Source organism: Aspergillus ibericus (genome assembly GCF_003184845.1).
Source record: "Aspergillus ibericus CBS 121593 unplaced genomic scaffold BO80scaffold_44, whole genome shotgun sequence".
In the NCBI taxonomy this organism is placed as follows: domain Eukaryota; kingdom Fungi; phylum Ascomycota; class Eurotiomycetes; order Eurotiales; family Aspergillaceae; genus Aspergillus; species Aspergillus ibericus.
In genome coordinates this window covers 256,456-270,662 of record NW_020292142.1, presented here as the reverse complement: position 1 = coordinate 270,662, position 14,207 = coordinate 256,456, and the positions used below count along the sequence as shown (strand labels likewise).

Sequence of the window (14,207 nt, the reverse complement as noted above, 5' to 3'; positions counted from 1 at the left end):
CACGCGAGAAACTCATGCTCACAATCGAGGTACGCTACCCAATTAGGAGAAGATGACTTATGGTGTGACGCAAGATGGTAGGGAACACGAGGACCCGAATGACGGTAGCAAGGGATGGTATTTGTAGGGACAGCATGGTGGCCCGAGGGGGCAGGAGGGGTTACGACTGACGAACTCCGCAGGCCGGTGCTTTCCGCCTCTTTCCATCCGCCAGGGATCGGCCCCCCAATCCCCCAATGCGGGGAAGCTCCATCCGCTAAGGCTGCGGAGCCTCCAACCGGCGCCTCTCGGGCGGCCCGCCTGGACCATCAGGCATCCACGTATCAAATGCGGAGTATTGACTATGACTATAGTATACGGCATCTTGTCTTTATTGAGAGAGCAATTAATTATTCTACAGGACACAAGCTAGTAGGCAACAAAATGAGGCACAAGAATCGCGCACATAACGCAGATCAGAAGAAGCATCGACAAATGGGTATGTTAAACGCCATATCACACCAAGTACCAAATGGCATCGCGAAAGCAAAAGGTCAGCCAGGGACGGGGTGGCGGACAACCCCGTCACTGCTGCGCCGGGGACGAGGGATTGCTGACCGACCCCGTGAGATACTCAACAGGTACCTTAGGTACGCGCGGTGAGCTGGCCGTCTGGACGAGCGCCCGCTGTTGAGCTCGAACCAGATCTCGCTGCCTCTCCTTTTCCCGATTCGTAGCTGCTCCGCCCGTGAGCCGCCTCATGCCGCTACGGATCATCGACTCCAGCGATGACGACCCGTCCGTGGCACTGCGCGTTTGGCTGTGGGGATGGGCCATGGGTGGCTTGTGGTCAGCAAGCCCGTCCTCCACTTCATCGTCCGACAGGAACGCCGACTCGAACCCGATAAGGGGCGTCGTATGTTGTACATTGGATCCCGGCGTCGAGAATAGATGATTCACCGGGGACGTCACAGAGCGGGTATGAGACACCGGCCGCACATTCTGGCTAGGAGCTTGAGGCGTAAATGTGCCAGGGGAAGGCGTTCCCGCGCTGTCCAAGCGCAGGTTGGACGGACGTGACTCTGCAAGTCCATTGTGGAAAGACGACGTGGAAGCGGTCCTGGCAAGGGATTTGCGGAGGATCGGCGCGGTTTGCTGATCGTAAAGACTAGCGCTGGTATCCGCATAGGTGCCTGTAAAGCCGCGCAGTGTTGCATCCGAGTCCAGTGTGGAATGGACCGGGTCGGTTTCTTCGAAGAAATCGTCCAGACTGTCCAGCTTCTGGACAATGTCCCCCATGTTGCCATCGGTTTGAGTATCGATGGACTTCATCGTGTCCGCCCGCATGGGGAAGAACGTGTCATTGTACTCGTCGGCATGGAATTCCACGTCAGTGGGGGCGGTCTCCTGCGCCTCCATGCAGTCGACTTCAGCACAGGTGTAAAACACCGCATGGACATTATGCCGCGTGATGCTGGATTGTGTCGCAGGCATCGGTATCGACCACCCGGTCGGCTCAGGTATGCCATACAAACTCTGAACACGTTCGTACTCTTTGCGGATAGCCCGAGACGAAGAAGCCGAGGCCATGCTCATCCGAATGTGATGTCTCTCCATGGGATTGGTCGAGACCGTCATAATGTGGTCCATCACCTGCAGAGCCTGAGGGCAAAGATCCGTTTGTAACAGTCGCAGGAGAGGAGAGATCAGATCAGGACCATGACACGTCACTTCGCTTCGACGCATGTCCATATCGGGCAATAACACGCAGAGGATTTTCATGACCTTGACGCGGAACCAGTTCGTTGTGTTGGTCAATAAGCCCATGAGGAAAATGAGACTCTGAACGTCCTGGCGCGGGAAGTAATAGGACCGAATCTCGGTGATGATATGGCTCAGAAAATCGCTCTCCGCTTTGTATTGCCCATTGGCGAAACCGAGCAAGGAAGCTGCCAGTCGTGGGCATCTCTCGCTTTCAGCGACACGTGCCAGCAATGTAGCACGTGCTAGGGTCTTGGGATCGTCGACCTCCGAGTCAAAATGGTGCAAGAAGTGAGGCACGTTCGCCAGTATCGTATATAGCAACCGATTGCCATCTCCAATGAGCTCATTGTTGGGTAGACCGCTTAGGCGGTGTAAGATATCCAATGTTTGATTGAGTGATTCAGAAGACTTCAAGCCCTTGTAGATCAAGTCTTGCAGACCGTCAAAACCACCCTCCCACTTTGGCGGCTGGCCTTTGACAAGTTCCGTCACCACCATGGGATCGCTCATGTCGACACGATCCAGGAATTTCTCAAGCATGCCAATGCTCTCGATAAACTCGGTTTCGTGGATAGTATTCAAGCATGCGCACGTAGTCCAGAACAGCTGCGGGTATCGAAGCAAATCGGTTGGTGCCAATGAGCTAATGATAATTTTAAGTGTTGTCAGGATCTCCATTGAGAATGTTCGATAGTCCGACTCCTCATCCGCAATGGTATTCGAGAGACGAGCCAGCATATCGGCCAGCATCCGGGAGTCCAGGGACATGGATATGCAACGGAACACCTGGAATGATCGACAAGCAAGATGCCGAACGGGGCAAGACGTCGCCCAGTTCAATGCCTCTTTCGCCCATAGGTCGTTCAGGCCCTCATACCCAAGGCTGAAGAAATCGACCACTTTGCGGGTGACCGAAGCCATCGACGACGGGACGCGACTGCCATCTTCCTCGTCATCCTTCTCACTGATATCTTCATATTCCCACACTACCTTTGGGTCACTCTTGCGGATTGATTCCACAAAGTCTTCAATGGACTGGCGTGTTTCCATAGCCGCGTCATCTTCAACCTTGGCCGCAATCAACTCGTGGATAAGATGGACCAGCATTTCCCTGGCCTGTTCTTGTACGGTGAGTGTATAATGGTCCCAGAGGATGAGGACAACATGAAGTAATTTCACCAAATCGTCCATGGTAAGTGTCACCGGTGAAACCATTAGGTCCACGAGGAAGATTAGCGCGACTTGACCGAGAGACAGGCCAGCCTGTTTATTGCCAACTGGGAGTACAGTTCCGAGATCTGCGACATAAGGTAGGCCTCTGGTATCGGGCGGAGCTGGCGTGATTTCTTTCCTCTCTTGTACCATGTGCTTAGGCACAACCTGCAACAAAAAGAACTCAATAACCTTGGAGCCAGCGGGCGTGCCCGCCAGAAACACAACCACTTGTTTGGCGTAATCCACAAAATTTTGTTCTTTCCGCTCCAGGCAAAGGCTGATAATGAAGTCGAGCACCAATTGCACGTTCCCGCCATGCGGGCCGGTGGCCAAAGCTTGCCAAAGGGCTTGGACTTCGTTCGGCAGAATAGTACTGCACCTGATTGTGATCTCAAAGAGATTGGCCAGAAGCATGTATGACTTTGCAGTCGGCCCCCCGTTGGGGTCGACCTGAAGCTCCATTGTCTGGACCCATGGAAGGATGGCCGCTACCATATTCCGCTGGCTATCAGGTCGCAAATTTCGGAAGTGCAATGAGAATTCAGAGAAAAGAGTAAAAGCCAGGTCGGAATGTTGTTTTGCCAATCGTTTCGACGTCTCGAACTGAGCAAGCTTGTAGACGGCGGTAGTCTTGTCAGAAATGCTGATATCGAAGTCCTGTAGCCGGGAACTCTTCTGTTGCCGCTCTTCCAATATCCGCAGCAGCTTCGCAGACTTCATTCTTATCTCCCGTTTGGGGCTGCCAAGGGTCACAAGCACAGCGCCCAAAATCCTCCAAAAGCCAAGCGGATAATCCGTGTGCTCGATGAGCACTTCTGTTACCACTTCAAAGTAACTCTCCAAAGCCTTTGGCCGCTCTGTGACATAGCACATCTCAATCGACCGCTCTAACAGGTACGAGTGCTCCTTATTATGAATAATTAGATTCTTAAGGGCTCGTCTACCAATAGCGTGCCACTTGTCGCTGATTGTATTGAAAATGATATCGATCCAAGACAGCATTCGGCCCACATCGAACTGAAGTACCGAACCGCTCTCTGTTGTGATGCTGATTGGGCCAGCCTGTAAGAGTCAGTTGTCATTCCTAGCAATGGAAGTTGTAGATGACTTACACACAAGGAGGCCATTGCGCTGAGGGCTGCCGCACGCAGATTCTTCTTCTCTATCTCCATGGCTGCAGCGGTATTTCGCAATTCCCCAGACTCATGGTTCTGTGAGATGGCATTCCTCCGCATAGTCTCCTCACGCTGCGAGATTTGGGACTGATTTGGTGAGTAGCCGCACCAGTCCTCCATTAGAGAGAAAGCTGACTTTCTTGACTCGAAGGGTATCCAACGAGAGGGGTCTTTAGTACGATTGACTCCCTCAAAAAGCTCCTCCATCAGTCCGCAGTAATGAAAGCGCAGCCGTTGGAACTCCCAGTCATTTTGTACCTCAGCGTCGCTCAAAAATATGCGCAGGTCCTTTGCGTAGGTGACAAGGTTGTTGACGATCCAATCATCGTTATATACCTCAGGTTCTTTGAGAAAGTGTGATGTTAGTTTATACACATGAGTGACCTCGGTTCGCAGCCGGTCTGTTCTGCGATTGCGCCTCGGGCTGCTCGGCGTACGATAATGTGTACCGATTCGAACCTTGGCTTCTTCGTTGCAAGTTGTGACGGCATACTGTAGGGATTCAAGTAGAGTCCGATACAGGTTCTTGTTGATCGATCCCAAAGCAACCACTATAGCGTTCCGGATGGAAGCTCGCTCAGCTGATAGCAACGGGATCACAAATGCAAAGAGACTTCTGGCGGAGCTGATTTTATCCTGAGACTGCTGGGCACCTTTTGACCCTTTCCGCGCGTGCTGAGCGTTTGCCAACTGGCTCTGGGATTGCGCACCAACGCTGTTGAGAGTGGTGCAAGCCATGACCAAATACAGTTTCCACTGCTCAATCAATATCTCAGCAGTCGTATTGCTTCTGCCATACGAGCGGGCTTGGATCGCGTCTATGGGACCATATTGAGGATGCTGAGGGCTCTCGGCAAGCGAGGTGATGGTTTTGTGCATAAGGACAAGCCTTGCACACACGATCTCACGCCCTAGCGTCACGGCGAACGGGCAAGTCTCAAAGCTAATCCGAACAATGTTCGGGAAAACCTTCGACCACAATGTCGAGTCATAGGAAACTTCGCTGCTACACAGCTCAATTAGCGTATTTTGAAAGGCGCTTCTTCGTTTGCCTTTCTGAATCCGGCTCCTCTCAGCCACTGTCAACTGTTCATCATTGACGTCGAGAATTTGTTGCGAATCGGCTTCGAGTATCCGAATGATCCGTGTATTCTCTTTACCCAGAGCGCTATCAAATTCGGTAATCAGGCGTAGCACCGTGATTGCAAAAGCGCGGACCCTCCTTGACTGCGAGCACAGGAAGAACAGACCGTGGGATTCAACCTCCTCGACCTGGGCAAGAACACTTGACAGGTCGAGTTGCAGAGCTCTGCTCCCAGAGCCAGTCTTATCCCCAGAATCTGCAGCTGCGTCCTTTGATTTCTGCTTGATCTCCTCAATCCAGATTCTGAGCAACTCCACGTACAGCCTCAATGTAGATTCAATGTGGCCTGGCCCAAGCATACCTTCGTCTGACATGGTGGAGTATCGTGCGTCAAAGTTGAATATGAATCTCGCGAAACCTATTGTAACTTGCTGGGCATGAGACTGCCGTGCGATAGCCTTTAGAGACTCAGCAGATGAGGATGCGATATTTGTCTGGACATGAGCTGTCCCCGTACAAAGCAGATTGATAAGAGAATTGAATGGTATGCGGTCAGACAGACAGCGGGGCAGTGCTTGAACTGCTACATGGAGCAGATCGTAGAAGCCTTGTCTCTGGTCTAGGGCATTCGGATGATCGTCCCGTCGTCCAAAACTGAAGGCCTCTGAGATGGGAGTCTTCGGGGTTGTGCCGCCAAATTTCTCATCTAGCGCCGCCTGTCCTCCGAAAGTATTGTCACATAGAAGCGTTATCTTGCCAAGGATGTCACAGAATTTGATATAATATTCTTTGATATTGTCGCTCAGTCTTGACGTGTTGACAGGAGGTGACGCTGCATCTTCCCGATCCGTTTGAGCATTCGGTAGCCGTGGATCTGCCAGGTATTGAGGACGGTGGAGATATGTCGAGGAAGAAATGTCGGTGAAAGGGTTGGGAATTGAGCCAGTGGGAAATGGGGGACATAGCTGGTCACAATTCTCCAGGTCCGTTATAATCGCGAGGAAGGATCTAATACCGATCACCATCTTTTCTGGCTCCATCTGTTCGATCTTCAGCTCCTTCCCAGAAAGGAAAAGATCCGAATTGATTAAATGAAAGATGATGTTACGGAAACACACGTCGGGATGCTTGAATCCGATCATCCGTACCAGTTGGATCAGCGGTTCTGCAACCGCCGAGTCTGTGCTTAGATACGTCCTTTTTCCTGCCGGAAGCGCTATCCTGGATACTTCTTCGACTTTCCGTAGTGTAGCTGTCGGTGATTCCGAATAGCGGAAGAAATATGTCCACAGTAAGCGACACATTGCCTGGAGTGCCGGGCCTCTTGTAGGACGGTCCTTCAACCTTGGCGGGAGCGACTGAATCACAGAGAGCCATTGAGAAGAAAAGTTTTCCTTCGTTGACACACATAGGAGCAGAACATGGAGAGGGAAAGCCACAGTCCAATGACGAGGCTTAGTTAGCATCTGTGACAGGCGAGATTGAACCAATTCTAAGAACTCCTTCCACTTGGGCAATGTCAAATCACAGGTGGGGCTTGCAGCCACAGGGAGAAGTAACTTCTCAAAGATGTAGCAAAATGCCTGCTTCACCCGTTGCCCATGAGCATTGCCGAACAATCGTGCCAATGATCGCATGAAATCGCACGACCTCGCCCACGAGTCGGGGTGCGTCCTAATTCGAATATGCCTCATCCCTAAGATGAGGAGTTCGGCTTTGGCGTCTCCATCTTTGGAAGGTCCGCGGAGTGTTTCATCCTTTTGGACCTTCTCAAGCTCTGACAAGAACCGAGCTGAAACACTCGTGAAGTTGTTCTCACTCATGATCCCCAGTACCTGGGAATAGATCCTCCAGTTTGCCATGCGAAGTGGAGAGGCCGAGATCTGGTCGGGATCTACTGTTTTGAGCTGACCGAACACGATATCCTCTAAACGGTCCGCCATATCCAGCGTAATCGAAGCGAGACTGCTCTGGTTAAAGATCTCGATCAATACCCTGCAGACAAGGTAGACGGATACTGTCGCACGCCGCTCGGTCAGGATGACATCGTCATGTCGAGAATAAAGCGTAGTTGAAGAAGGCGGCGAGTCAGTCTGCGTTGTAGACTCTGCGATGATCTGGGGTGGCTCAGTGTTACGGCGTATTAAATGCCCATTCTCGGAAGGCTTCTAGAAAGAAATTACCATCAGCTCAAAGGAGGATCCAGGTAGATAGAGGGTATTGTACGGCATACCTGACCAGCTGCCTGTTTAGCCACGGTGGCAGCGTCACCCTTTGCCTTCCGCCAAAACATGATGGTATCGATCAGAGGCTTCGGTTTCTCCCGTGCGATATGACCCAAGGCAGAGATCAATTGATCAAAGTTCGAATCCACACCCGGCCCGCATACCTCTTCGACGGGCGCGTCCGACTCGCCCAATTTCATTATGGCCTGATTGATCTTGTTGTCCGCTTGACCGACGAACTTGCGCTACTGTCAATAGCCCGGTCCGCATTCTGGATATAGATCATGTACTTACGGAATTAAAGAGATGATGCAGAGCGTATTCCCCAACTGTCTTCGATTCTGCCCCATAATGATGCCGCGAGTGCGAACGGCTATGTGATCGCTCTTGCCACGGCTTTCCGTTGGAGTTCATTCGTCTGTGGGCTGTATTTGTCGGGGTCCCCTCGGCGACGTCGTCCATATCTCGGTCCTCGATAGTGCTTAGTGTGCCCTGCAGGCTGTGGCTTGTTCCATTGGGCCCTTGGCCCTGGGAGCTCGAATGCATCTCGTGCTGCTCCACACGTACACTCCCCATGCTTTCCTGCTCGGCAGCACCGCCACGGCCGAGAGAAGCAATCAATTCCGGACTCAGAGGACTAGTAGAGGTTGTAGAGGCGGCGAAACTAGGATTTCGGGAGTGCTGGATTCCATGGACGATCGAGGTATTTCGATGGTGACCATATGAGTTGGAAGGTCTTCTTTCCAGCCCGACATCGTACCCAAAACAGGGTCTCCCAGTATTCGGTTCGGGGCTCTTGGAGTGAGAGTTGCCGCGCCGATTGTGTTGAGGTTGCGAGGATGAAGGGGCTAAGGCGGATGGATCGGCTCCCCCTCTGACAGTTGATGTTTCCCGGCTGTGCACCGTGGATGACGGGGTGCTTCTCGTGACAAGGCGATCTGGTGGAGTGGAAAAGCTATGGTGCGACACAGGGCTCGAATCGTCAGGGATGAGGGGCATTGGCGTTGGCTGGATGGGACCAGCCTTGATCGACGGATGTGAGGCCACTACCACGAACAACAGGTCAGACACGAGCTACCATCAGCAGCCTCCATTTGGGACGAGAGATGGTAAAGTCAAAGCACAAGAATGGAGAACCACGAGGTCCGGTCAAGCGATCCAGGACAGGGTCACGTACTGCTGTCCAACGTCGTTCCGGTCAAACGCCGCTCATTGCCTGCTAGTGCTCTCTTCAGTTGGAGCGAAAGAACCTGGGTGCACTTGCAAACAGTGCATGGTTATCTTCCGCGCAGAAATTGGAGGTGAGATTGATGAACAGGGTGGGTTGTTTGAGTATGAGATTCCGTGACTCGAGCTTTGTTGCTGGAGCAGCTCCAGCCTTTACTCGCGACCGGAGAGGCTCTGAGCACGGGGACCATACCGGCCCCGAGAGAACACATTCAGGGAAAAAGTCAGCAAATTCAAAATTATATGAGTAGCCATTCCATTATTACACCCCTCGCAATGCTATTAGAGGTTACAGAGGCCCTTCTCCTCAGAATCTCCGCTCTGGGCCTGAGAAGACTGCCCATGTCTCAGTATGGTCACATTGACGATACTCTTCCCCAGCCAATCTTATCTCTAGATAAGGAACACGCCGAAACCTTGCTCCGACGAAAAGGAGACACGGCCGTTCGTATTCATTGAACTGGGTAGTATGCACTCTTATACCAGAATTGACTGAAGTTCTCAAGTTCCGAGGTCATCAGCTTCACCAGGTAACAACCATGCTAGGAGTTTCGGAAGGGTTTTTCTACAGACGATGTGACCAGTGACTCGAGCGATACGCTGTTGAACGGGGCAATATGCAAGATTACCTCAAGCTGCCGCTTCAATCATTAACTAACTACCAGGTTTATCTTACTAACTAATCACTGACAATGATTGCAGAAAGATCGGCATGGGTTAATCGGCGGGCAAAGAGAACAGCGCACTAGATGGGATATGCAGGACTGCACTAAGTAGGAGGTGAAAGAGAGATGCCAAATTCACATGCACTAGCTACAGACGGCCACTTTACTCCTCGGTTTAATCAATTCTTCCAGACGGGCCGACGGGAGATCTCACGAGAGAATTTGGGCGGGGAAGTCTGGCTTGGCGGACGCACTTCAGACCAAGGTATCTGAAACAATCAAAATGAGTAAATCGTCCGCTGAGTTATCGCTTATATTATCCAGTATGACCGCAACGGAGTACAGAGGCAGCAGGATCGTATATGGGTCGCATATATGGATACTCCGTACGCGGTAAATACTATAAGAAGCCTACTCCGCACACCGATCTGATACGGAGTACTCACAAGATCTGTCTCACACTCCGGAGCCTACTCCGTACTGTAGGCTGAATGCCGTCTACTCCACGCAGATCAAGAAGTTCACCGAGTCTGTGATATACCAGTTGGCTCTTTGTCGTGTGACTACCGTAGCCATAAGATTCCTATTGTCCACGTTGTGCGGAATTTATCCGCGACAGCATTGCCCTCTGTCTGTGCAGCGCATACTGTCCATAATGGCACGATATGAAAAGTGCGGAACGGATCCAGTTGCACCAACAGCGGAAAGCAGTGGTTTCATGCGCCGCAGACCTTTCTGTACACGACCTGCAACCATGGCCAGCTACCTTACCAAATCTATCCCCATGGTGGCAGACGAGACACACAGATGGGGACTAGGGGAATCAATTGCGGACAGGTAGCAAACGAAGTACTCCGTACGGAGTAAAAGGATCAGATATGCATGGACTGTCTACGTAGGTTTTGTACCTGATCCCATTTCCCCCGTTGGAATGGAACAGGAAAAGGATTTGCAAAAGACGCAATACTCCGGACTCCGGACTTGCCACCTCCACGGGGTTGCCATCTGAACGGGGGCTCGGGAGATAGCACGATGCTTCAACTGCCTACCAGGTGTAGGGAGCCAGAAATCCAAAGGCGGAACTCGGTTAGCAAAGGGACTCGGCAGCATGTTCGGAAGATCGCCCAGATGAAACTGGGGGCAGGTGTGGTTTTTGCGCGGCTTCGCCTCCATGGTTGGAGGGACTCGGCCGCCTCTCCAGCCAGGCCAGGGCCGAAGTTTTCTTCCGAGCCAAACGCCATCTCGGTCAAGCGTCGGCCAATGGGGTTCCCCACCTCGAGGAGGGGGTTGATATATATCTAGATCGTTAGATACTATCTAGAGAGGAGAAATGACCCTACCCAGTTTTTAACCTCCGATTAAGTTACCCTATTCTTGCGTGACACACGCTGTTTTTCGGTGGATATTTATTAGTAGCAATCATTAATCGTTGCGTCTGGTACCTGGAGACCTTCCACCACCGCCCTACTGATTACTACGAACTTGCTCCAACAGACAGTACAGCGCGCAAGGAGTCATCAGGGACTTTGCCCATCTACCACCTACTCGGGTCCTTATCTGCAAGCCCCGGCGACCCCGACAAATCGGCGTGGCGAGCGCGGATCTCAGGACGCGACTTTGAGTCTCGGCGCCGCCAAACCCAGCTAAGAAGGTACGGTCACGGATTCTTGGGTCAGGCCCTCACCCGAGATCCGAAAAGGCCACCATCGCCTCAGGCTGCCCATTAGCCTCGCCGCGGCCATTGTCGTTGTTGATCCTTGTACTGCTGACTGCTGACTGCTGACTGCCTCCTGTTGTCCAGTCCGGTTCCCGGCCCCCAAATTATGCGGTCTGCTTAGCAGTGGGTTCGGTCTCTCTTTCTTCCTGGATCACACCACAGCTTACCTTCTTATCCTCTACTTTCTTACTTCTTTTTTCTTCTTCCTCCTCCCTTTTCCATTTTATCCTCCGTTCCTTTCTTTCATTCCCTTCTTATTCTTTGGCTTGGGGACGCCGCCACCTTATCTCGGTTCTTGCCTCGGCTCCGGTGATCGCACCTGGGACAGGTCAAGCGTAGGGGGTGCTGCATTCTTCGTTCACCTCTCCCTTTCCCGCCCCTTCCCGCCCTTCCCCTCCATTCAATCTCCGCTCTTTGTGAGGACTCGCGATACCCACGAATTGGGGCTTTTGCTCTCGCGCCGCTGAACAGCCTCACCATGGCGCAACTCGATACTCTCGATCTGGTGGTCCTGGTGGCGCTTTTGGTGGGTAGCGTTGCCTACTTCACCAAAGGCACTTACTGGGCCGTTGCCAAAGATCCTTATGCCTCCTCCGGCCCGGCGCTGAACGGCGCTGCCAAGGCCGGCAAGACTCGGAATATCATTGAGAAAATGGAAGAAACGGGCAAAAATTGTGTTATCTTCTACGGATCGCAAACGGGAACCGCAGAGGATTATGCCTCCAGACTGGCGAAGGAAGGATCTCAGAGATTCGGCCTGAAGACCATGGTGGCTGATCTCGAGGAGTACGACTACGAAAATCTGGACAACTTTCCCGAGGACAAGATTGCGTTCTTCGTGTTGGCCACCTACGGAGAGGGTGAGCCCACTGACAATGCTGTTGAATTCTACCAGTTCTTCACCGGTGAAGACATCGCTTTCGAGAGCGGCGCCTCCGCGGACGATAAGCCTCTGTCATCTTTGAAATATGTCACTTTCGGTCTGGGCAACAACACCTACGAGCACTATAACGCTATGGTTCGTCAAGTCGATGCTGCTTTCCAGAAGCTCGGTGCGCAGCGTATTGGGTCCGCCGGCGAGGGTGATGATGGTGCTGGTACAATGGAAGAAGATTTCTTGGCCTGGAAGGAGCCTATGTGGGCAGCACTGTCTGATGCGATGGGTCTGCAGGAGCGCGAGGCTGTCTACGAGCCTGTTTTCTCCGTTACCGAGAACGAGTCTCTGAGCGCTGAGGACGAGACGGTCTATCTTGGAGAGCCAACCCAGAGCCACCTTCAGGGTAGCTCCAAAGGCCCTTACTCTGCGCACAACCCCTTCATTGCACCTATTGTCGAGTCTCGGGAGCTTTTTAACGTCAAGGATCGCAATTGTCTCCACATGGAAATCAGTATTGCCGGAAGTAACTTGTCCTACCAGACGGGTGACCACATCGCAGTTTGGCCCACTAACGCTGGTGCGGAGGTGGACCGATTCCTCCAAGTCTTCGGTCTCGAGGATAAACGTCATTCGGTCATCAACATCAAGGGTCTCGATGTTACGGCCAAGGTCCCAATCCCCACCCCTACCACGTACGATGCCGCTGTTCGGTATTATATGGAAGTCTGCGCCCCCGTGTCCCGTCAGTTTGTTGCCACTCTGGCCGCTTTTGCTCCGGACGAGGAGAGCAAGGCAGAAATCGTGCGTCTCGGTAGCGATAAGGATTATTTCCACGAGAAGGTTACCAATCAGTGCTACAACATTGCTCAGGCACTCCAGAGCATCACGCCCAAGGCTTTCTCCGCTGTCCCGTTCTCTCTGCTCATCGAAGGCATCACCAAGTTGCAGCCGCGCTACTACTCGATTTCTTCCTCTTCCCTTGTTCAGAAGGACAAGATTAGCATCACGGCCGTTGTGGAATCTGTTCGCCTGCCTGGTGCCTCTCACGTTGTGAAGGGTGTCACCACGAACTACCTTCTCGCGCTCAAGCAGAAGCAGAATGGCGACCCTTCCCCTGACCCCCACGGATTGACTTACGCTATCACTGGTCCCCGGAACAAGTATGATGGAATCCACGTTCCCGTGCATGTTCGGCACTCGAACTTCAAACTGCCCTCTGACCCCTCGAGACCCGTTATCATGGTTGGACCCGGTACTGGTGTCGCGCCTTTCCGTGGCTTCATCCAGGAACGTGCTGCTTTGGCCGCAAAGGGCGAGAAAGTGGGGCCCACCGTTCTCTTTTTCGGTTGCCGTAAGAGCGATGAGGATTTCATGTACCAGGACGAATGGAAGGTGAGTGAACCGTTCTTATGAAAATGATCATTGAATTCGGAAAAACTAACATTGTGTGTTCAACCTGCAGGCTTATCAGGAACAACTTGGAGACTCGCTGAAGATCATCACGGCCTTTTCGCGTGAGACGTCCCAGAAGGTTTACGTTCAGCACAGACTGCGTGAACACTCGGAGCTCGTCAGCGACCTTCTCAAGCAGAAAGCAACTTTCTACGTGTGTGGTGATGCTGCGAACATGGCTCGTGAGGTCAACCTCGTGCTTGGCCAGATCATTGCAGCGCAGCGTGGTCTTCCCGCGGAGAAGGGAGAAGAAATGGTCAAGCACATGCGTAGCAGTGGCAGCTACCAGGAAGACGTGTGGTCATGATCTCTCATTGCGCCCATTTTTCCTACTTCTCTTTGCCACGACTTTTCGTTCCACTCATTTCACGGTTAGATGATCTCTGCATATATACTCCGCCGATTTTGTCTATTCATCTGTTTTGCTTGGCGTGGTTCATGTATGCCTAGTGTTGTTTTGGTGCCCCGCATGGTCAGCCATTGAGGTGGTATTTTGGACCAAATGTGGCAGTTAGTGTTGAAAGAACAGGATAGACGATCATGATTATAGCGAAAAATGTCGTATAGGCATAATGATATCTGGTTGCATGACCCAGACAATAACAGAATATTTTACAATTACATTCTATCACAGAACAGCTAGACACAATTGACATTAAAATTCTTATTCTTCTTATGCTCCGTATAGTAGTTTCCTGGCTTTGTTCTTTGCATCACCCAGAGCATACTAGTACCGGCAGAAGTCAGCGATCACCAAATAAATATCGAGCTCATCCATCATCCAACATGCGCAACAGACATAGCATCAATCCCTATCACACAACACA

At 52.0% G+C, this 14,207-nt stretch overlaps 2 protein-coding genes across 2 annotated transcripts; one reads left to right on the top strand and one right to left on the bottom strand.

The window, feature by feature from the left end:
• Window positions 1–357: 357 nt before the first annotated feature.
• Window positions 358–9,107, bottom strand: BO80DRAFT_467770 (putative cell morphogenesis protein (PAG1)). Its single transcript, XM_025722881.1, has 5 exons — window positions 8,620–9,107; window positions 7,737–8,488; window positions 7,451–7,681; window positions 4,071–7,385; window positions 358–4,020 (listed from the first exon to the last, which is right to left on the bottom strand). Coding segments are annotated over exons 1-5 (7,755 nt in total). The 5' UTR covers window positions 8,621–9,107; the 3' UTR covers window positions 358–564.
• A 2,422-nt stretch (window positions 9,108–11,529) lies between these two features.
• On the top strand, window positions 11,530–13,687 carry cprA (NADPH--hemoprotein reductase cprA; the record flags this gene model as incomplete). Its single annotated transcript, XM_025716120.1, has 2 exons — window positions 11,530–13,320; window positions 13,391–13,687. The coding sequence occupies 2 exons, from the start codon at window positions 11,530–11,532 to the stop codon at window positions 13,685–13,687; spliced, it is 2,088 nt and encodes a 695-aa protein (XP_025571867.1).
• Window positions 13,688–14,207: the final 520 nt, after the last annotated feature.

Bases quoted from the DNA above. Each gene is read 5' to 3' on its own strand.
- BO80DRAFT_467770 (XM_025722881.1), bottom strand. The intron at 7,682-7,736 runs GTAAGTACATGA...CAGTAGCGCAAG, and splicing joins TGCATCATCTCTTTAATTCC to TTCGTCGGTCAAGCGGACAA. The intron at 7,386-7,450 runs GTATGCCGTACA...ATTTCTTTCTAG, and splicing joins CTAAACAGGCAGCTGGTCAG to AAGCCTTCCGAGAATGGGCA.